Here is a 25,440-nt window from a genome sequence, read left to right on the forward strand (position 1 = left end):
TAGTCTTGTAAATACTTGGTTATATCCTCTTAGCTGGAGGAAAAGCTGAAGGCTTATTACTCTCAGTGCTATTGAGAAGAAAGGGGAGAACACTAAAGTGCCCCAGGCTGTAGTGCAGAATATGTCAAGAATGTCTTGTTTCCTTTTCGATTGTTGATTACCTATATTCTAACAGAAATACTGATATTTCGTTTACATGCTTATACATTATTTATGCCAAAATAATTGCTTAATTTATAATGATCAGTTTCACTTTTATTATCAAAAATTAGAAATTAAATCATACAATTATCTTGAAAAAGAGGATTTGAATTATTTTCAAAGAAAAGGTGCATATGCGTTTCATAATCTTCTTTTTTTGGGGGGGGGGGATATAGACCTAAGCAATCTGCGGATATTTCAGATAATTTATTTCATAAATCGTTCGCAAGACAGCTGTTACAAATGTAAATCACTTGGGGAACATACCCATTCATTTTAGTGTAAAATAGTAGCAAAGATTCAGTTACTTTAGATATCTAATCTAGAAGAAAATGTTATGTCTGCTGAGATTAGAATCATACGTGAATAAATTTTCTGACATGATTTCTCTATTCGTTATAATGTAACCAATTTCCATATTTTTTTCCCTCCTGCAGACTTCATGTAGTGTCTATATGCAGTGATTTCTTCTTTGAACTATAAGAAAAAAAATCAGATAACAGGAGAAAAATATGTAGTCTTTTCTTTTCCACTGGCTGAATTTACAATGTTCTTTCTTTGTGTTTTGAAGAGAAACTGCAAATGACTTTTTTCTTACTATTTTTGCCATTATAACATCTTATATAATTATAAGAGTGACATTTTACCGTTTTTCTCCCACACGAGAAACAGAAATAAGGTGGTAATAATATTGTTGATTCTGCCAAACTTCATTGTAGCAGAAAGTTTTATTACAAAACTGTAATATATATATATATCTCCGAAACAAGAAATTTGGAACCCATATCACATCAATGTTGAGTGTTGGCAAGGTGAAAATGTTCCCGTTATTATTTATATATTTCATTTATTAACTAGGGGGGCTATGCCCCCCCCCCCCCGTGTTCCGGTATGGTAGACCAGTTCTCCTTCAATTGTGATAACTCGAAAGGGGGTTCAGCCCCTGAATTCTGATGACTCGAATTTTGAAGACTCGACACTCAGGGTAGCCCCTGAGTTTCAAAACGTTTCGATAAACATGACATAAAAAAGCTTATCATTTTATATATACAGGGTGTTCGGGATAAATTTGACAGTTTCGTAAGGAAAAAGAAAATCTTCTTTGTATCTATTAAATTTAATGAATTGACAAAAAAACATTACAGGCAGAGTTAATTACAATACTATCAACAAGATTTACTCAAAATAACCACCATTAGCATCGATCACAGCTTCAATTCTGCTTCGGAACCTCGAACAAGCTGATGCTACAGTCTCCCTGGGAAGGGCCGCAAAAACTGTTTTAATTTTATCCATTAACTGGGCTTTTGTATTACTGGAAGTGCGATTGGTGTCTTTTTCAACTGCGCCCCATACAAAATAATCCATGGGGTTAAGGTCTGGGGAGTTTGGAGGCCAAACATTTGGACTGGTGAAGTCGTAGAAATTTTCAGACAACCAGTTTTGACTTTTCCCAGAGGTGTGGCAAGGGGCCGAATCCTGCTGCCATACATACGGCCTACCATTGGCTACCCTTGTTATCCAGGGCTTGACTACAGTTAGCAACTCCACGAACAAAGCCCGAATTCCAATGCCAGGGTTCTTCAACACCTGTTCCTGCAGATTTGCGAGGAATTCTGCTGTACGAACGCAATCAGATCGTCTGCTAGGGATCTTTCTTCTTGCTACATCCTCGTAGTCACCATTGCAAGTCTCTAGTTCATGCCTGATTGTTTTTACTGTATTCAGGGAGCATTGGGCAGCAGTCGTAATATCCTTATTTTGATGGCGGGCACGAATCATCATGATACAAGTTATTCTCTTCCATGATTCAGGTGGGTTCCAGCTATCCATCCTTTCTGACATCTTGTATATGAATGAAGAAGGGTCCAAACTTTTAAATGAAGAGAAGTGTGTGTTAATACATGTAACTTACGGAAAAATATAATTAATTATAAATATGTCAAATTTATCCCGAACACCCTGTATATAGGGTAGATTTTATTTCATTATTTTTTATTGTTTTGATGAAATACTTTACCTGGAATACTCTTTCCAGTTTCTCTGTGTTATAAAGAGAACTTAAAAATTAGCCTTCAAGATGAAAAAGAAACAGTGCATTCGGGTATCCCTCTATCAATATTTGTAGTCCTGAAAAGGACTGTTTTGATGGCTTTGAAAACAAACATTTTTTATTTCATACTGTTCAGAATTTAAAATTCTTGAACAGCGTGGAACACCTTGAAGCAAGGATAAACATACAAAGCAGTTTTACACTCAGGGCACCAGATTTTTGTTTCCTTTCTGATATTTTTTTTATTACATACATAATATCTGCGTGGAGTTTTTTTTTTTTTTATTAGCCGTTGGTGGTAGATTTTCGGGATAATGGTTGGAGTTAGCAGCGTTCAACCTCAGATGTCTGATAGGATTTCCTGTTTTTCTGGTTGCTGAAGAAGGTGCATGTGCATGCAGCAATGCTTTCGCAATTTCTATTCTGTATTCTAGATATGTTATGGTAGACAAACATTTTTTCTTGTACAGGAGGAAACTGTTCCAAATAACAAAATCCAAACACTTCAAAATTCAAATACCATGTCCGAACACTTTTTTGTAATATTTTTTATGCTGTTTCCTCATTACAGAGTAGAATGATAGCTGCTGATCGCACCTGTCGACTCAACCCATAGTGTCGTTGTATGCACACACAGCAATGGGTTTTTCTTTCTTCAAGCCATGCTTCTCCACGGATTCCGCTGATGGATTGTACAGGGAAGATAGCAGAAAAACATCTTTTTTGTCTTTTCAACGTAGTGCAAAGACTTTCCCTCGCTGATAAGTTCGGATTTCCCCCTTCGATAGCTTTCCTGAAGCCAGATCTGGAGGCATATCTCGCCTTTTTGCATTTACAGTACCATAACTATCTGTAAGATGCTGTAAAAGCAAATCAGCGAGTTCAGGACACATATATAGTAATTATCCATTATAATGCAGTAACCTTTCCCCAGTAAAGAGTCTAGTAACTGCATTACTGCACGCATCGACAAGGGGAGATCCGAATATTTATCGTGCTCGATTACAGTTTGCTTTCCCGTATAAGGTTTGAAATCCCAAAGATATCCACTTTCCGATTCACAAAGCATAAAAAATTTTACTCCATACTTCGCTTTCTTTTTGGGAATATACTGCTTACATTTCAGTCCACCTTCATTTTTGACGGATTTTCATCAGAAAATCATAAATTTTGTTGAGGACTGGGCAAGGATGTGTTGCCTGATCGTATTCTTCATTATTCTGAAAATGCAAATACTTCATGATGAGATTGAATTGTTTTTCAGTCATAACATCACGAAACATTAGCGTGTTCAGAATCCAGTCTGTAGACCAATACATTTAGAGAGCTGGCTTTCGAAATGTATTTCGAAACTTCGGTTTTTTCACTTTCTTTATTCTGATATTGCATTTGAAGGATGACAGTGATTTTAAATATTAATTTCACCTGTATCCGAATATCACATAATTTCCTGCTTTATAATAATCAGGAAATATGTATATTGTCTGATTTATAATTTGCTAATTTATAATAATCACCACATAGTTTCAGTATCGAAAAATTAAAGTTATGTGGAACAATTACTAGAGAAAAATAACGAATTAAATAAAAACTGTACCTATGTTTCATAACAGTTTTCGGGTGTGTGATAGTAATGCAACGGGGGGGGGGGGTGTTAAACTATCAGAGGCGAAATAAAGTTCAATTCTATTGTAAAAATATGGAAATGAAATTTCACATTTGATATACATATTTTGAATGATAAAAATAAGCAAATGTATCGCTTACTTTAAAAATTGGAGAATAAAATATCTGAATTATGCAGAAAATATAAATTTAAATCATAACTGTTAATTTCATTTTGTAATGACCAATTATACAAGGAAACCAAGAAAGTGAAAGTACAGATTACTATACAACATGAAGAAAAAATTTAGTAATATGATTAAAGAATTTCATGTTATTCTCTATAAAGCAAAGTTGCTCAAGCGTGTCCTAAAGGAAATCTGTTAAGTATTATTCGATTTCGATGGTTTTGTACAAAAATAAAATTAATATAACCTGGAACGTCGGCAGCCGGTTTTCTTTTCTTTTTTTAAAAGAATATTCCAAATAATTATCGTGAATTAATTTCTTCGAGAACAAAGAAAAATCTTTTGTCTAGTAGCGATTAGAAAAAAATTAGCGCAAAAAAATAAAAAATTAAATTGGTTAAGTGAAGAAATTATGCATGACCTTTATTTTGTCCAGAAATTAAAATTGTATTGTACAATAAAAAGAGAAAACAAAAATATAAATAATTTCTCTATTTTTATTCTATCATATATAACTAAAATCCAGTTCACCAGCATGGAACAAGAAAGTCCGTTTCTTGTTATAGGCAACTGAGAGGCAGCTACGAACGGGAGATAATCCGATTAACCTTTCTCTTCAGCGTGAGGGTTTATCACACCTTCTAATGGACATGACAGTCAAATTGCACTTCTTATCCAGGTTCTTTAAACAGGTGGGCTGAATCTTATCCAGATTTAGTTGGACGTCTATAGACGTCCTAGCCGGTAGGAAGGTTAATTTGAGTCTCGGGTCTGGGTTAGTCCCGAGCAGGTGGAAAGAGGGGAAAATAGTTCCACTGCATAAAGGTGGTTCCAAGACTGCTGTTGTAAATTACTGACCGATTAGCATATCAAGAATCATTGTCAAGGTCTTAGAGAAATTAGTCAAGAAAAGAATACACGATTGGATAGATGAAAATGGGATATTGTATAGGGGACAACATGGTTCTGTGAAGGGTAGATCATGCCTCAGTAACTTGCTCACATTTTATAACACAGTGACGGCTGAACTGGATAGGGGTAATGGGTTTACAGTGATAATACTCGACCTTGCCAAGGCCTTTGATAGGATACCACATGGAACCCTAATCAGTAAACTGGAGCAGATGGAGATAGATATAGGGTTGGCGAGATGGATAGGAGGGTGGTTGAAGGAGAGATATCAGAGAGTGGTTTATTCAGGAGTGGAGTCTAAAAGACGTCTTGTGACTGGTGGAGTGCCGCAGGGCTCTGTTCTTGGACCACTGCTTTTCAATTTGTTCATCAATGATATTGGAAAAGATTTGAGAGGAAGTGTTCACTTGTTTGCTGATGATGCAAAGTTGGGTAGAGCAATTGGGAGTGCACAGGATGTCAAAATTTTACAGGATGATTTGGATAGTTTGGAGGACTGGGCAAGGAAAAATGGATGTCAATTTAATATGGCAAAGTGTAAGGTTATGCACTTTGGGGTGAAAAGAATAGCAGCAGTATATCGCATTGGTGGAACCGTACTCCAGGAGATTGATGAGGCCAGGGATTTGGGAGTGTTGGTGGATAGGGAGTTGAAGTTTAGGGGGCACATTGCAAAAGTGACTAAAACAGCTCACCGAATCACTTGGCTTCTGAAAAATACTTTAACATGCAGAGACAAACAAGTTGTTGTTCCTCTGTATTGAGCCTTGATAAGACCCCATCTGGACTTCTGTGCCCAGTTATGGGCACCAGGGTTTCTTCGTGATGGGGAAGAAGTGGAGAGTGTCCAGAGACGAGTGACCAAGATGATAGCAGGTCTGTGGAATGAACCTTATTAGAATAGGTTGAGGATTTGTGGGTTGCAGAAATTGGACAATAGGCAAAGGAGGGGTGATATGATTGAGACATTCAAATTACTGAAGGGTTTTTATAAGATTGATCCAGAAGATATTTTTGAAAATATGACTGGTGGTGGGAGGACTAGGGGCCATGCATGGAAGCTGGGCAAGAGCATGGTTGACAAGGGTGTTAGAGCTAGGTTTTTTACTTGGAGAGTGGTGAATGAGTGGAATAAGCTTCCAGAGTCTGTTGTGGGTGCTACGACCGTGAATGAGTTCAAGGCAAGGTATGATAGATACTGCGTGAATGTTGAATAGTTGTTCTTGACATGATGTTAGGGCCTCCCTCGATGAGTCTGTCGACTCCTTGGAGTTTCCCGGAACAATAATAATAATAAATATGTTCCCCTGTTTATTTTTGATAATTGTACTTCTTGTCTTGTTTTACTGGCTTATTCCTTTTATAATGTTATAAGCTTTATTGATTCTCCAGTCTTTGTTAGGTCTTCTATTTCTTTACATTTCTCCGTATACCATTGTTCTTTTGCTTCTTTACACTTTCTATTTATCATATTTTTTATATGTTTATATTTGTCTATGCTTTCTTTCTTTAGGGATGTTTTGTATTTCCTTCTTTCAGCTATTAGATCTAGAATGTCCTGGGTGATCCATGGCTTTTTTATTCGCTTGTTCCTTAATCCCATACAGTCATTGGCAGCAGTGATGATTGTATCCCAAATGAGTCCATTTTTTCTCTATGTTTTTCTTTTCTCTCTCTCTCCAGTTTTAATGCTTTCATCAGTTTGCTGTTTATAGTTCTATGGTTTTCCTCTGTTTTCAGGTTACTTATGTTCCATTTGGGCCTTTTCTTTGGTTGTGACAGCTTTTTAAATTTCAGATTACATTTCAATAAAACCAAATTGTGGTCACTGTCAGCATCAGCTCCAGGGTAACTTTTACATGATTTTACTTGATTTTTAAATCTATTTCTTGTCATAATATAATCTATTTGGTACCATCCTATATCCCCTGGCATTTTCCAAGTATACCTTCTTTTTGGTACCTTATACCAGATATTAGTAATGATCAGATTGAATTGGTGCAGAACTCCAAAAGTCTATCTCCTCTTTCATTTCGGCATCCAAGTAGTCCATACTTTCCCACCTCTCTACCATCTTTGACTTCACCAATGACTGCATTCCAATCATCCATGACAATAAGATTATCTTCTTTTTTGGTGAGTTTGATTAGATTCTCAATATCTACATATACTCTCTCAACTTCATCATCACTGTGGTCGCTAGTAGGCAGGTAAGCTTGTATTATTATAATTTTTGTTGGTTTTGCTTCTAGTTTTACCATTATCAATCTGCTACTACATTTTACTGAGTTGATTACTTTTCTTTCCCATTCATTATTGAGAACCACAACAACTCCATTTTTTTGCTGTCTCATCACCTGAATAAATGATTCTATAATCACGACTCCAAAAGTCTCCAGTTCCATTCCATCTCATTTCAATAATTCCCAATATGGCTATTTTTAATCTATCCTTATTCTAGTAGTCTGGAGTAATTACTTTGAAAGACTGTTAAACGAACCAAGCAATGAACAGAGCCATACTAGAAAATTTTCAAGAGGAATGCAAAAAGGATTTGGCTTCGTTATGTGGATGATGTGTTTGCTATTTGGCCACATGGCTCAGACACACTCCACTCCTTCCTAACACACTTAAACAACCAACACCCCAGAGTCCAGTTCACCTTAGAAAAAGAGGAAAACAACACCCTCCCCTTCCTAGACACTTTAATCACCCGCCAGCTTGATGGATCTTTGGTTTTCTCTGTTTACAGAAAACCCACCCACACTGGCAGATACATTCACCAGCAATCCCCCCCTCACAACAATATGGGGTGATAAAAACACTATATAACAGGGCAAAATTAATCTGCTCAGATGACAAGGCCCTGACTAATGAACTAAACCACATCCTCAACACTTTCTTAGCCAATAGCTATAACCCCCAAAAAATCCAAAAAATACTAAAACCTATAAACCACAATCCCCCTCCCCTCCTCCACAATAAAGATTACACCAAGTCTATCACCATCCCCTACATCCAGGGCACCTCTGAGAAAATAACCAATATCCTCAAAAAATATGACCTTACTTCCTGTTACAGACCATATAAAAAGTTGGCATCCCTTATCTGCTCTACCAAAGACCAACCACTTCCCCTAGACCTACCTGGTGTATACCAGGTCCCTTGCAGCTGCAAATTGTCCTACTTTGGCCAAACAGGCAGAACAACAAATATCAGGATTTCAGAACACCAAGACTACATCCGGTTTCACCAGTACACCGCTCTGGGCTGGCAGACCATGCCTTAGATACCCACCATAAAATTCGTTGAAAGAAAACAAAAATAATTCATCGCAGCAAGTTTAAATACGAAAGATTATTCAAAGACTCTTCAGCAGCTCTAAAAAACGTTCCTAACCTCAACAAATTTGGGTGCATGAAACTGCCCCAAATTTGGGAGACTTTCATTATGAGAACTTCAGCCCAACTGCCAAGACTACCAAATTAGCCCACAAGAGGGCACCATTAGGACTTTAGGAACAATATTAGTTTCTTGATTTCTTCCTCATTCGCTTTGTGTTAGTTCCTGAGTGCACATACCATATCTTTATGTTACTGAAGATGGCAATGTGACATTGCCGAAATATAGAAGTTATTCATTAAAGTTACCTTTAATTAATATACTTTATATGCGTTGTTAATTCCGTAAACTAATTACCAGTTTTAATCTATCCATTTCTCTCTTCAAATTTTCCAATTTGTAGAATCTCACATTCCACGTCCCAATGAATGTACAAGGATTTCACTGGGTTACGACTTGGAAAGCCTTGCTTCTTCCCCTGCCATACACAAATATTGAGCCATTGTGCACTTTACTATCTTTTAGAATGTCCATCCATACTGCTATCTTACTAGGGAAAAATAGAACAAGGTGGTATCCCCTTGTTCTATTTTTCTTGTCCAGCAATAGCCTTCTGGAGAGGCTCAGTGTGCTAGCAGTTTCTCATTCTTCATGATTATCAGCCTACCACAGTATCATTTACACTGTTGTCACTTATGGTGATCTTACGCTGATCAGGATGAAAGTTGTTGCTGCCTCAACTTCCAGTGGGCTGTAACTTATTGAATAGAGGTTATATCTCACCATGACACATCCCCGTCAGTGGAAATGTGTGAATTTTTATAGAGATAACCATGCCACTGTCTATCTCACCACTTCCTGTTAGTAGATAACTGTCCACGACTGCTTATTCACAGGTTTCCCTGTTTATTCACAGCTAACCTCAGGATATGCTTGGTAGCATGGGACCCATGCTCCAAAATCATATGTATTACACCTTCTTATTTAATGGCTACAGTTCTCACAGTATTAAAAAAAAAAAAAAAATCAATCCTTCTTCCAATCCTTGACCTTCTCTTCAGAAATATTTTAATAATGCTATCATCATCCCCTATGTCTGAAGCATTTCAGAAAAGAATAGCCATAATCTATTAAAGATTAGCTGTTCTATTAAAGATCAGCTCTCTCCTCTCTATTATTATTATTATTATTCAGGCCTCCATGGAGTCAAAAGACTCATTGTGGGAGGTCCTTCCTAAGAAACAGTCTATCAAGACTCATCGAGGGGAGGTCCTCCGCCCCCATAAGAAACACAAAGTCTATCATACCACTCCTTGAACTCATTGACCGTTATCGCTCTCACCACCCCATCAGGCAATGCATTCCATGGTTCAACCACCCTCCATGCAAAGAAACCACTCCTCACCCTCTTGTTCACAGCTTCCTTTCGTAACTTCCAGGGATGGCCTCTTGTCATCATTCCTTCCCGCTGTTCAACCAAGCAAAAGAACTCCCCAGTATCAACCCTGTAACCACCTCTCAACAGTTTAAAAGTCTCAATCACATCACCCCTCCTTCTTCTATCCACCAAACTCTGCAGTCCACATTCCCTCAGCCCATCCTCATTATTAACATTGTACAGTTTTGACACCATCTTTGTTATCCACCTTTGTACCCTTTCCACAGTTAATTTATCCCCTTCATATCCTGGGGACCAAATCTGAGAACAATAGTCCAAATTTGGTCTGATCGGGTCTTATACAACGAAATGATAACTGTTTTATCTCTACAGGTCAGTGTCCTTCTCATTATGCAGCAATCCTCTGTGTTACTTTCACCACCTTTGCAATATGTCCCCTAAATTTTAGGTTTCTATCAATCATCAATCCCAGATCTCTTGTCTCCCCCTCCTTCCTCTGTATAACTCCTCCCATAGAGTATGCAGCATCCCATCGATGTTTCCCAAACCTCAAGACCTTACATTTTGCTGCATTAAACTGAAACCCCCATTCATTTGCCCATCTATCTAGCTTATTCAAATTCTCTTGCAGCGCTGACGCATCTGCACTATTACTAATAATCCTTCCCAGCTTTGCATCATCTGCAAACAACTGAATATCATCTTGCAATCCACTGACAATATCATTGATATAAAGGTTAAACAATATAGGTCCCAGTACTGAGCCCTGTGGGACCCCACTTCTAACCCATTGCTTCCTTGAAACTGCCCCACCATACACAACTCTCTGATACCTATCAGACAGCCAATCCTGAAACCAGTTGACCAATCTGATATCCAGACCCATGTGCTGCAACTTACATATCAGATTATCATGTGGCACCCTGTCAAATGTCTTCGCTAAGTCTAAGAAAATGGCAGTATATGCCTTTCCCTCATTTAAGCCTCTTGTAACTTTATCATAAAAGGCTAGCATATTGCTAAAACAAGAGCACCACTTCATAAATCCATGTTAACTCTCACGGATAACATTACCCTTATCTGTACAATGCTGTATATGGTCCTTCACTACTTTTTCCAAGAACATACTAACTACTGATGACACACAAATTGGTCAATAATTAGACACTTCCAGTCTGCTACCGTAATTATGCAATGCCACTATCTTACCTTCCTTGCATTCCATGGGCACCTTTCCAGCAGCCAGACTTTCATTGAAAAGCCAGGTCAAAGGCACTGTCAGTTCCCCAGCACATTCTCTCAAAACTCATGGTGAAATACCATCCAGTCTCACAGCTTTACTGACATCCAGAGTACTCAGTACCTGAAACACACTCTCCGCCTGTACCTCTAAATCTTGAACCTGCCCTATCCCTCTAGCATTAAAACTAACTCTTCCAGGATGAAATACTCTAATAAAGTGTTAATTGAACAATTCTACTATGTCTTCTGCATCAGTCACGCTATTCCCATTTTTATCCCACAATATCATTCTTCCACAGTCATTTCTCCTCCTACTGGCCACATATCTAAAAAATTCCCTAAGATTTTCTTTGGATCTTAGGGCTAATCTCTCATATTCCAGTTTCGTCTTCCTTACGATACTAGTCACTCTTCTGGCCTGTGTCTTATATTCTTCGTGCATCTTTTCTTCTCGTGTTTCCTTATATCTCTTCCATAGCCTCTTTTTGGCATGCAATGTCTGTTTATTATTGTTTGTCATCCACTTTATTCAAAATTGTGTCATCTTCTTCACTCGTGGTATACAACTTACCATTGCTTCTAACAAATATTCTTTCATAATTTCCCACGAACTAATGATATCCCGGCCTTCCAATTCCTCCCTCCATGAAACTTCCCCAAGTTGACGTCTTAGACTATCATAATCACTTGCCTTATAATTCCACATACGTTCCCGTCTATTTGATACTACTGCATGCTATTCATTTTCCAAGTCAAAACCATATGGTCACTCTCTCCAACTGGTGGGAGAGATTTCATCTCAGTTCTTATCAACTCTTCTGATGCTACAACCAAATCCAAAACTCTTGTTCCCTCTATTACATGTTGTCTAAGACATTTGTCCCTCAAGAATTCTAGAAATTCCATTCCCTTATTGCTACATGCATCTTCCTCTCCCCAGTTTATACTACTGTAGTTAAAATCTCCCATAACAATCATTCTTCTTGCACTTGCCAAACTCAAAATTTCCTGGTCCCCACCCTCTGTACTCCTGGGTCTGTAGCAACACCCTACTAAATATCCTGTCTTGCCCACCTCTACCCCACACCATATGCTTTCAAAATCATTAGTGTCACTGCCATCCAAAGTCTCCACTCTTATAGGACATAGGTCGTCACTTATCAAAAGCAGTACTCCACCACCACGCTTTCCCTTCCTATCCTGCCGACAAATGCTGTACCCAGCGACTTGTATTCATGTTATTATATCCTCTTCTGTCAACCACGTCTCAGTAATCCCAATAATTTTTGGCCAGGCTGATGCTATTCCTCTGCCACCAATTCCTCTCCCTTATTCCAGATACTCCTGGCATTAGTATATAGCATATAAATACCATTGTTTCTATACCCAGCATTATCCCCTCTAGACTCCCTTGGGCTCAGTGTTACCTGATGTCGTCCCCTTCTCCCAAGTACCCATTCCCACAAGAGGCCACCCTGGCTGCCACCCTCCCTGGGACACACTAACCTTTTCAGAACAGCAATCTCTCCAGATGCCTATGTCCTTCCTCATTCAAATGTAAGTGGTCTCTTGCATACAATTCCTCTCTGTCCTCAAATGCACTCCAAGTATCCACATATTCCAGTCCTCACCTGTCACACATTCCAGCTATCATGTCATTCAATATTACCGCTCTTCTGCTCAGTTCATCATTATCTTACCTAGACAACACACACACACACTATCTTTCCTCTCTGTGTCTTCTTTCATACCACCTCAAGCAAGAATCTCATATCTCTTGCTGCCCTATTTACACCACCACTCAAGTCATTTGTTCCCACCATCACAATCATCTCATCCACCCTTTCACCTCTCTTAACTGTCAATGCCATCCTTTCTATCATTCGTCCTGGGAAGCACTCCTTGCATATCCTATCTTGAACACCACGGATCATTGAGTTGCCATACATTATACCTCTTACCATTCCCTCTCTCCTATTGTTTCCATTTTCTCCTCTTCTAGCACTGCCATACCTCTCTCTCATTCCATCTCTCCTACTGTTTCCATTCTCTCCTCCTCTGGCACTCCCATGCCTCTCTCTCATTCCGTCTCTCCTCTTCTAGTATTCCCATACCTCTCTCTCACATTCCATCTTCCTATAGTTTCCATTCTCTCCTCTTCGAGCATTCCCATACCTCTCTCTCATTCCCTCTCTCCTGTTTTTATTTTCTCCTCTTCTAGCACTCCTATACCTCTTTCTCATTCCATTCTCTCCTTCTCTAGCACTGTCATACCTCTCTCTCTCATTTCGTCTCTCCAACTGTTTTTCAATTCTCTCCTCCTCAAGCACTCCCCTGCCTCTCTCTCTTTCCATCTCTCCTACTCTTTCTATTCTCTCCTCTTCTAGCATTCCCATACCTCTCCCTTCTGAAAGTTTATTTTTCAGTTGGTTAGAGTATAATAAATTTAGTTTAATCCTTTATCCAAGTCTGAGCAAACAAAGTTTGCACCTGAAAGTATCTTCTGGACTGGGGTAAGGTGGTACAACACCAGGGCACTCCTTGCAAAAGGTGGAGCAAGCTACCAACACTCCTATCTCAGTATCTCCCATACTCATCTTTCATAATTATCATACTTCTCCCAAGACATTCCACTTTCTCTATCTCCATCTGCAGGTCAGTCACTCTAAATCGAAATTCACTCTCCCAAACAAAACCATCTAAACTTTCACAGTCACTCACGCCTTCTACACTATCAACTATTATATTCTCATTCACATTTTTTTCTTCATGCTCTCCTATCATCATTCTACTTGTCTTTCTGTATTCATTTCCCATTCCTGGAGCAACAAGGTCGGTTATTGTAATATCTGCTGCATTTATTTCCTCCCACTGCTTGTACTTTAAACACACATGCACCCCATCCTCTCTCACAAGCCAGATATCAAATTCCTGAGACACATACATGCACAAATACTGCATGCCACAAACTCCCTTATTATATTGCTTATAATAGCGTGCTTAAATGGTGGAGGACTTGGCGACATGCCATTTGCAACTGCAGCTGTATCTGCCATCATTGGTTACTGCCAAGGGACTACTAACGTAATCGTTAATTATTCAAATTAGTTTCAAAAATAGATGCTAAAAAAAATGCTAAATGCTATGCCAAGAGTATATAAAGTATGAAGGGAGGTGACTGAACAAAAAGAAATAAGTTGAGATACTGAGTGATAATTTTGCAAAGGTGTATGATCCAGGTGGCAATTTTACAGTTGCTGAATCAACATTGAAGTAGATGAACATAGGGTGTTCAACATATTAAAAAATATGAATGAAAAAAAAGACATAGCAGTGGGATTAGATGGCATATCAGCCAGAATATGAATGTCCAAGAGGATGCATTACCACTGACAAAGTTGTTCAATCTAAGTCTTAGCTCTGGCAGGGTTCTAAGGGTTAAAAAAAAAAGGATAAAAGAAAGAGGGTAAGATAGTACCATTGCATAATGGTGGCTCCAAGACAGAGATAGCAAACTACAGACCAATTGATATGTTGGAAGTGGTTGCTGAAGTATTGCAAAAGTTGGTGAAAGTAAAATACAACAGTAGGTGGATAGGGATGTGATACTCTATAGTCGGCAGCATGGCTCTGTAAAGGGAAGGTCCTGTTAGTAACTTATTCACATTTATAATAAAGTCTAGAGATTGGAGTCACAGTCTAGTGGATAGGAGGAAGAGGGGCGATATCATAGAGAACAAGTTATTAAGTGGATGTTATAGGATGAATGTTGAACAGGATTTTACAGAAAATGGTGAGAGATAAGGGGAGAACCAGAGGTTATCCTTGGAAGCTGTATAAGGAGGGTGTGAGGAGAGTGAGAGCAGTAGTGGGCATCATGGCTTTGTAAAGGAAAGGTCCTTTAGTAACTTATTCACATTTTATAATAAAGTCTAGTGGATAGGAGGAAGAGAGGTGATGTGATAGAGACCTACAAGTTAGTAGGAGGATGTTATAGGATAAATGTTGAACAGGTTTTTACAGAAAATGGTGAGAGAGAGGTTATCCTTGGAAGCTGTAGATAAGGAGGGTGTGAGAAGCAATTTTTTGCATGCAGAGTTATGAATGATTGGAATGCCTTGCTTGAGAGGGTGGTGTCTGCAGAGAAATTGAATGTGTTTAAGGTGTGGTATGATGAGCTGTGTATAAAAAAAGGACCTCCTAGATGAAGCTTTGACTCCATGGTGTCTTAGGGTAGTAGTAATAATAATAATGATGATGATAATAATAAAGTGATAACAAAATTGAATAAAGGTAATGGTTATACCATGATACTGTTCAACTTGCAAAGGCATTTGACAGAATACCACTTGGAAAACTATTACAAAAACTGGAGAGGATGGGAATGAATTTGAAGCTAGTAGCATGGATGGGGGGGGGGGGCTGACAGACAGACACCAGATAGTAGTATATGGTGGAGTGGAATCTAGGAGAATGATAGTGACTAATGAAGTACCACTAGGTTAGGTACTGGTTCACTACTCTTTAATTTGTACATCAATGACATAAGGAAAGATTTAATAGGGGATATTCAGTTGTTTGCTGATCATGTAAAACTGGGGAGAGAGCAATAGTTGATAAAGATGATGTAGATATCCTGCAGGATGATTTAAATAAATTGGCATCGTGGGCAAAGAATAATGATTATCAATTTAATGTTGCAAAATGTATGGTTATGTATAAAAAGGTTACATATGGTGTATCATACTGATGGTATTGGTTTGCATGAAATTCATGAGGCTAGGGACTTGGGGATAATGTTGGACTAAGTTGAAGTTCAAAGGGCATATTGATGAAAGTGAAATTTTTCAATATATCACAAATAGGAGAGTGATGTTTAGTGTGAGATACTTGTTAGTGTGTTTTTCAATGAATTACTTGGATATCGAAAAACATACTAACAAGTAAAGATAAAGAAGTTATTATTCCTCTTATAAGGCTATGATTAGGCCATATCTTGACTGCTGCATATAGATTTGGTCATCTGAGTTTCTTGAAACCAGGAGGTGGTCAATAGGATTCAGAGAAAATGACCAAGATAGTGAAAGGTTTGTGGGTTACAAAGTTTAGTTGATAGTTGGAAAAGAGGGGACATGATAGAAACTTTTAAGATATTAAAGGGGTTTTATAAAATTGATGGAAGTGAAAATTTTCAATATATGACAAATAGTCAGAGAACTAGGGGTCATCCATGGAAGTTGTATAAGAGTGTGATTAGTTCCCTGTGAGTTCCGTGATGGTGAATGGATTCAAGGAGAGGTATGATGGTTGATTTAGGTCTCCCATGATAAGTCTTTGGACTCCATAGAGATGCCATAAAATAATAATAATAAAATGCCCTATTCCTGAAAGTTGGCCTACTATGGACAGACAAGAAGATAAGTCAGCATCCACATGGAAGAACATAAAAAATTACATCTGCAGTAATGACTATGGTTAATTGGGCCTTGTAGACCATGCTTTAGATACAGCTCATAGAATCAACTAGAAAAAGACCATCATTCTTCACTGTAGTAAATTTAGAAGAGAAAGATTATTTTTAGGATTTGCAGCTGCTCTCAGAAATTAGCCTAATTTAAATAAATATCATTGCATTAAACTTCACAAAATATGGGAAACACTAATACTTTGAGATCCCAGTTTACATCCTAGGCCACCAACAAGTGCCCACAGAAGGTGCCCCCACCTAGTTAGGATTCTAGTCTTTCATTCTGTTTCACTTAGTTTTGTGTTGCCTTTGTGTGTGTGTGTGTGTGTGTGTGTGTGTGTGTGTGTGTGTGTTACATCTCATATTGCACTTCTTCATGATGTCTCAGTAACTGAGATGAAATATTGGGAAAACTAAATATATTTTTTAATCCTTTCTCAGTGCAGTTTCACTCCATTAAGCCGCTAACATGAGTAAACAAGAATGTATTTAGGAAGCATTTGAGGTCCTAGTCCTACTCATGAGATGTGGCAGGTGTGTGGAATATACCAGTGGATGTTGTAAGTGCATTTCAGTGTATGTTTTTAAAGAAAAATATGATAGACATTTAGAAATTATATGACCTGAAAGAGGTCCTACCTTGATGAATCTTTGACTTCCTGAAGCTGTCTGCATACTACTAATAATAATTACTGCTCAATACAGTAAAAATCTTCATTTATATGGAATTTGGACTTGACAAATGTGCAGTGCTCTCTTTAGTTCAAGGTAAATAACAGACAGCAAAGGAATTATGCAGTAGACAGAAGGAAGGAAGATTAAAAACTTGTCCAAGAATGAATCCAAATAATCCATAAAATGAAATCAAAAAATAATTCTGAACCAAATGCCTTTTTTTTTTTTTTCAGAAATAAAAAGGAAAACAAGGTCTGAATATCTGAAAAGAGTCAGAAAAGTTCTGAAGTACAAACCAAGTGGAGGCAACACTGTAACAGCTGCAATCAATACATAAGGCATCCCTGTAATCTGATACACAGCAGAGATAAGTGATTGAACACAAGCAAATATGGATGTGCTTAATCATAAAACATGAAAATTAATGACAATCAATCATTTTGCATCCATGCAGTGATGTGGACTGATTACGTATAGTCAAGAAAAATAGAGAACATGGACTTTTATATTTATATTTCTTAACTTTTTACATCATCATCATCATCATACGTATCAAGGATTTAGGCCTAGTATGGCCTGTTCTGGCCTTAGAAGTCATCGTTGAATCATTTAAGAGGACGTTCTGGGTTTCTTTTTCCTAATGGCTTGTACTTTAAGGCTTGTTTTGGTAATCTTTCTGTTTTCATTCTTTGAACGTGTTCCATCCATCTATGTTTATATTTTTTAATTTTTTCAATTACTGGTTCTTGGTTTAATTCTTTCATAATATCTTCGTTTCTTTTGTGATCAAATAGGGTATACTTTGCAGTTTTTCTCATAAACTTCATTTCTGCTGTCGTTAATCTTTGTTTGTCTTTTTGTTTTATTGTCCAGATTTCGCTTCCATACATTAAGACCGGCGGGGCTAATGTATTGTATACTTTTAGCCTGGTTTGTTTTTGAACTAGGTTTGGTTTAAATATAGAGTTAATTACTCCTGTTATTTTTTTACTTTTTACTTTTTACTTAACTTTTTACAAGTCAAGAAAACAGTAGAGGAAGAAAAGTAAGTACAGTTGATAGTTGCCTAACTTAGCAATGGCTTCAGCAGGAAATTGTTAAGAAAGAGATAGAAGATCTGATACTGTGGCTCAAGAACAAGCATTACAAACAAATGTAATCAAGGTAATGATAGCAAATGCCAACTGTGCAGAGATAAAGAAGAGACTAAGGACCATTTAATTAGTTTTTGCAGCCAGACTGCTCACTCAAAGAGACTATAAAGAAAGGTACAACTTCGTTGCAAAAGCTGTATACTGGAGCTTGTGTAGGAAATATAATTTCCAAACTTGCAAAAACCCTTGGAGACACACAAAATTGAAAACATTATTGAAAATCAAAATATAGAGATATAGGACTTAAAATTTGAAGAGATAGACATCTGAAACATAATATGCCAGACATCACTATAGTTGAACAACATATATGGTTTATTGGTGTGGCAAAACCAAGGTACATTAGTTTAGAAGAAAAAGTGCATGAAAAATTGATCAAGAATACAGACCTGGAGACTGAAATTCAATGACTGGAAAAAAGAGGCAGGAACAGTTCCAATTGTCATAGGAGCACTAGAAGGGAAGGAGAGGATAGAGGTAAATGTCAGTCCAAAGAAAAATAGTTCATTCTGTCTGAGGAGGAGTGAAGGCGAGCTGAAATCCCTTTTGTGAGAGAAAAGCAGGACTGTATTTTGGCAGCATTGCAGGTGACCAGGCTATCCTTGCCCCACTGAAGGATGGTATCAAAATCAGTGTTAATGCACTGGTTGCAAATAATTTTGATGTAAGGAATGTCTGGGAACTACATGGTTTGTCAAAGGAATAGGATGAATGGAGAGTGCTATCATATTCAAAGCTATGGCTAAGATTTATAGTAACTGAGAATGTCATTTATATATAAAGATAGTAGGTGAGAGAATGAAGTCCTGAGGCACTCCTGAATTGGCGGCAAAGCTTGAAAAGAGGGTGCACCATCCACAATGACAAACAGTGAATGATCAGGGAGAAAGCTAGCCATCCAGTTACAGAGGGTGGTAGGTAGTCCTCATATCAAATACTCCTGCTCAGTTTCCTGGGATGATCCCTCCTCTTCTCTAATGTGATATGTTTGACAATGTCTATTTTATAAAATTCATTTTAGTAATTCGCATGTCTTTATCATGTCCTCTATTTTTCACTTATCAATCAAATTCTGTACTGCTTTCTCCTTAAAACATTGTCCCATGCTCTACTGCTTTGTTGATTCTTCCCCCCCCCCACACACATACAGAGTACTTAAAATTTCAAATGCAACTCTTTCATTTACTTGCAATCCCTCAATTTCTCCTCTTCCCCTAGGATAAAATCTATTCCATCAAAATGAAATATCCTGATAAAGTGATTAATAAACTGTTATGTCATCTGCAAACAGTCATTTAATCATCTTTTCCATTCATGAAGGTTATTCTTCTGTAATCATTCCTTCTTCTTCTTCTACTGGCCAAAACAAAATCACTTTGAGATTTTTCTTGTCCTGCAGTTTTAGTCTTTTATGTATTCTAATTTCCCTTTCCTTACCAAACTTAATCATTGCCCTTTTTTATATGTTTGCCAAGTAAGAGGTTACTATTCTTGGTTTGCAATTTGTGGTTAATGCCATTAGTCATCCAGTTCACAGTAAACTTATTATTTCTGTCATTAAATATTTCTTAACCAACTCCAAAACACTGACATCTTCTCCTTCATGGTTTGGTAACTAGCTCACTTCTAAGTTTATTGAAATCACCCTATAATTCCATATTAACTCCATTTTCCTTGAAATTTTGTGAATGCCTGCAAATGCTGTAAAACATACGAGGTTAGTCTGAAAAGTTCTCAGCCTCAGCCATAGATGGCAACACTATCAGCAAGATTTCTTTTTTTTTTTTTTTAAGTTGGTGCATCTGTCATAAGCATCTGTGTGAAAGTGCAAGTCATTCTATCAAATAGTTTGTTTTATACAGTTGACTGAAGCAAAAGTGTTGTCTGTATCCCTTGAAATGGATAAAAAGCGAGTATTGCGGTTATAAAAGTCTTTGTAAAAGAAGTTTAATGGCAAAAGAAAGTCCAAAAAGTGTAACAACACTAGAAATCATTGATCAAGTGCATGATATGGTATTGGATGACCAGCGTGTCAAAATTGCATGAAATTGCTGAGACTATAGGCATTTCAAACGAATGTGTAGGATATATTTTGCATGAAGAATTGCAAATGAAAAAGCTTTGTGCAAGTGCAAGATAGGTGCCACGCTTGCTCACAGCAGATCAAAAATGCACTCACATGAAAATCTCTGAACAGTGCTTGGAACGTTTTAACAAGAATAAAACTGATTTTGTGCATCGATTTATTACTATGGATGAAACTTGGATTCACCATTACACACCAGAATTCAAACAGCTGTCAAAACAGTGAACAGAAGCCAGTTGTTCAGTGCCAAAGAAGACAAAGTCGGTTCCATCAGCAGGAAAGGTCATGGCATCGGTGTTTTGAGAAGCTAAAGGTATTTTGTTTATTAATTATCTTGAAAAGGGTAAAACAATAACTGGCGAATATTATTCCGATCTTTTAACCAGACTAGATGAAAAAATTCATGAGAAAAGACCCAGTTTGCAGAAGAAAAAATAATCTTTCATCAGAACAATGCACCTGCCCACAAAGGTGTTTTGGCAATGGGAAAATTAAGGGATCTGCACTATGAATTGTTGGAACATCCACCCTATTCCCTAGATTTGGCTTCTTCTGACATCTATCTCTTCCCAAAACTAAAACTCATCCTTGCTGGTCAGCGTTTTTTTTTTTTTTTTCGAATCAAGAGGTGATTGCAGCTGTAAAGGGGTATTTTGCAGATATTACTGAGAATCACTACAGTGATGGGATAATGATGCTGGAGTATCACTGGAATAAATGTATTAGTCTTAAGGGAGATTATGTTGAAAAATAAAAATCATTTGGAAATTATAAATTTGTTTTTTCATTGATAGGCCGAGAACATTTCAGACCACCCTCGTATTATTAACTGTTTTTTTCGATGGCTTCATATGAAAACAATTGAAAAATAGCACTTAAACTTTATGAAACTATCATGTAATCTATAAAAGTATTACCTGAACTTCCATAAAAATCATTCAAAGAACCTTTTACATCCTGAAAGAAAGCTGGAGTGAAATGAATATATTCTCCTTTATCTCCACATCCACCAGCCTGAAGTGTGTAGGGTTGATTGCCATAAACAGGATTTGGTTTCTCAATTATGACATCAGCATCATTAAAATAGTCCAAGTGATTTACATACTCATCCACTTTAATTGAAGTCCATGATGCTGGAATTGCTATGGTGATATTTCTAAAGAAAACCAGTCCTCTTGTAGCATTGAACAAAAGCTCAGAGGCTTCAGTAAACATATCCTGAAAAGAAGGATAAGTGTAATTATGAAAAATTCTATTAAGATGATGTTTCTTATTATCATATTTAATTTTGCAATTATAAGGATATCATGTTGGTGTATTACATACAAGTGTTATGGCAGTATTCAAAATTACGTTTTTTTTTAAATCAGCAGACTATAAATAAGCAAGTCTTCTCAAGTTACAGTGATAGAAAATACTTTCAAAAGTTTAATATATAAACGGTGGTAATTTAAAATTCATATAATATTACTTAATCAGCTGTGGCTTATACATGAGCATGATACAGTGCAAGATATGGTTGTGTTAGATTTTTTTTTTTGACACTTCTCTTTCTCACTACTCACATGAAATTTGTGAAAAGTGAGAAAGAAGTGCAAGATAGCTGGAATGTCAACTAGCAAACTTGCTTTCTTGTGGTATTTTCACAGAAAAAAGGAATTCTTATGAGCTTAATAAGTATTCCTGTGGTAGAAGAACACTTTCCAAGTTGGAGGAAATGCCAACTAGATATACTGGGTGACAAATGACCTTGTCATACAGAGAGATGCAAATAGTTGGCATGACAACAGTGAAAGAAGGTTTTTAAACTATAGGATTCAGGGGAGCTATACTAGAGGAAATGAAGGAATGAAGACACTTAAAGTAGAGAGGAGAGTAAGTATAAGAAAATACAGCAGAGTGTAATCGCACATTATGTGAAGGTGAGAAGGACAGTGACCAGTAGAAATAAAGATATGGGTGTCTCATTCTAAAAGGCCTAGAACAGGACAACATTTGAGCAATTGTGCAACTTGGCCAACCTTGTTGACCAAGTGGTTAGCGTATCCACTCTCCAACCAACTAAGCTGCAGATTCAAATCCTGTAGCGGGCATAGATGTTCATGGCTGTCTTTAGATTGGAGATGAATTTCATCATCTCTTGTGAGATTAATACTCCATTTACTGGAGGCCTGAAGTGGCTTGAAAAAGTTCCATGTCTTCCAGACTATGTAAAAAATAAATAAACCCACACAACAAAATAAAAAACAAAATCTTTAGCTCATCCATGGTACTAATGTACTACTGGTTTACAAAATTTCGTCATGAATACAAGTTGCATAAATAAATATAATGAAAACTGATCTGGTCACCTGGGTTTCGAAAGAATGAAGAAACTTTTGAGCTGATAGCAACAGAGAATAACAAAAATATAATAATATTGGGACTTGGAATGTCTCTTAAGAGAGATTGAGAGACTATAGAGTTTGAAAAGAAAGGAAGAAGGATCACATGATTTAGACTTAAATTACTGGAAGGCACTTACTAAATTCATGCAGTTGAAGATTTTCTAAAGAACAGAAGAAGAAGAAGATGGTATAATGAAAAATATCCATCCTGGAAGTTGTGCAAGGAAGTGTTAAGTAGGTTATGGAAGTGCAGAATGCATTATTTGAAAATGTGGTTAATGTGTAGGTTAATAATGTTGAAAGTTTTTTCACTTGGTTATACTATAAATTAAAGATGCCAATAAATTATACTGTTGGTTTAATCCTTTATCCAAGTGCAAGCAAACAATGTTTGCGCATGAAGTCACAACTGGGCTACTTGTATATATTATTATTATTATTCCTGATACCTCCAAGGAGTCAGAAGACTCATCGCGGGAGGACACCTACAACTGTCTCAACCACTACACCGAACCTCTACTACGAATCATCTCCATCAACGCTATATATAGAGGCTAATGACTTCACATCAATTGACTTAGTATCCCATAATGCAAAGCACACACACACACACACCCTTTCAGATGTGTATAATGCAATGCATTATTGGGAAGAGCTATTACCCAGACCAGTTTCAACCTTTATCGAAATCTTATCAGTGGGAGCCAGAACCAGAAGAGATACTAAAGCTGAAGCAATGCAAAAGTCGTTATTATCCATATACAAGTAGTCAAAAGTTATGTGTATATTAATAATGTTAACTTACAATTCTTTAGACATGGTGACAGGATTTTTAAGATTACATTTAAGAAGGAATTGTGAATATTTTAACTGACCTTTATATTGTTGTGATGAATATGTAAACTAATAACATTAAGGGGGTGCTATTATAGGCTTCATGACACTTAGGTTGAATCTCCAGCAACGAGTCTCTTGATTCTATAGACATCCAATATTAATAATGTTAACCTGCAATTCTAAACATTGACAGTATTTTTAAGATTACATCTAAAAAAAAAGATTCACATGTAAATGTAAATATTTTAACTGACCTTTATATCATTTAGTAATGTAGCATTCTCTTTAATGTCTTTGCCGATCGCAACTAGGATATTTTCATAACCATGGTTTTCTAAAGTGATATTGTAAAAGTTTCTGGCATTCCCTTCTTGGAGTAATACTAAGCAGCACACTGACAAGATTACTACAGCCCTCATATCTATGACTATGAAAATAAAAATATATTAAAAGTTAAAAATTAATATATTAAAATATATAATAATATATTAAATAAAGAAATATATATTAATAAATAAATAAAAATTTTAGATAAATACAAATGCATGATAAATTCTTGCAAATAATAGAGAAAGAATAGATAAAAGATGAAATATTAAAGATATATTCAAAATGTTACAAAATTTGATATTCTAACTTACTAATCAGAAACCAGTCATATAGAGTTGGTTTCTGATTAGCAAGTTAGAATATCAAATTTTCTGTTCTAAGTATATTTATCTTTATAATTATATAATTTATATAATTATATTTATGTATATAATTTTATAATTATTGCAGCTGTGTTTACAGAGCAGTAGATTGACTGTTTTCATAGCCAAAGCAATTTGGATGGAAACTCAGCCTTCTGTTATTTCCTTTTAATAATCTACAGCAGGGGTTCCCAACCCTATGCCCGTGAGCACTATGGCACCCGTCGACCAATTTATGTGTGCCTGCCGCTGTTCAACCATGTGCCATATAATTTGAAATAATCACGCAACAATTCATGGCATGCTATATGACGCATGCGTTAATGACACATGACGAGTATTAAATGCATACAATGTAAAGTAGATGCGCATTCGAAGATGTTCATTCCAGTTTAAGAACTGGATTATCATCATATTCTCCTAATTATGAAGCACTGGCCAATGAAATGCAATGCCAAAGATCACACTAACTTACATATATATTTAAATGTTTATATAATGTAAACTTAAAAAAAAAAAAAAAAAATCAGCTAACGCCTTTTTTATTCCCGTATACAGGAGTAGGCGAGGCCATTTAGCCCTATCTAACTTTTGGAGACTGAGTGGGCAGTTCAATCTCCACTGGTACCAATCAGAGATAGATGGCCCAAGGCTATCACTAATTAAGCGGTACGCAGTGAAGAGAGATGGCTCAAATGTGTCGCCATCTCGTGGTCCCTAACCCTAACACAATATATTTTTAATGTCTGAAATAATGTGGGTTCTATGGTCGATTTTCTTGAGTTTACAGGACAAAAAACCCGAGTTTCCGGGAGGAAAAACCTGCTTGCCCGTGCCAGAGATCGACTAACTCGGGAACCGGTCGAAAAAAGGCTTAGAAAAATTTCCTCTAGTCGCCGACTAGACTCGAAACCAAGTTTTCCTTCGTGCGGCGGTGTGCAAATGCCACACCCGCTGAGCTACACAGGCTAATGTAAACTTTTAAGTAATAAAACATTTGATTATAATGTAAACTTTGTATGCATTCATTTAACAAAAGAATTCAAAAAAATTGCTTGAAAAAATAGATGGTGCCAGTCGCCCTACCGGTATTTTAGAATGTGCTCTAGGAAACAAAAAGGTTGGGAACCCCTGATCTACAGGGTTTGCAAAGTCTAGAACCTATGGTAAAATATATTTTCTTTACAGGCAAAAAATGGC

General features: G+C 36.9%; 1 protein-coding gene across 2 annotated transcripts in view; it reads right to left on the minus strand.

The window, feature by feature from the left end:
- Positions 1-25,440, minus strand: part of LOC150101792 (calcium-activated chloride channel regulator 1-like) — a 252,305-nt gene that overhangs the window by 217,447 nt on the left and 9,418 nt on the right. For both annotated transcript variants that reach the window (XM_090400230.1, XM_090400231.1), the window contains exons 2-3: positions 23,803-23,975; positions 21,242-21,542 (exon numbers count right to left, since the gene is read on the minus strand). In XM_090400230.1, coding sequence (XP_090256356.1) covers positions 21,242-21,542; positions 23,803-23,967 — 466 coding nt within the window. In that variant the 5' untranslated portion in view covers positions 23,968-23,975. The remainder of the gene's footprint in view (positions 1-21,241; positions 21,543-23,802; positions 23,976-25,440) is intronic.

This window comes from Typopeltis vanoorti, chromosome 11, assembly GCF_054136105.1.
Source record: "Typopeltis vanoorti isolate ZY-2024b chromosome 11, IOZ_Tvanoo_1.0, whole genome shotgun sequence".
NCBI classification, from domain to species: domain Eukaryota; kingdom Metazoa; phylum Arthropoda; class Arachnida; order Uropygi; family Thelyphonidae; genus Typopeltis; species Typopeltis vanoorti.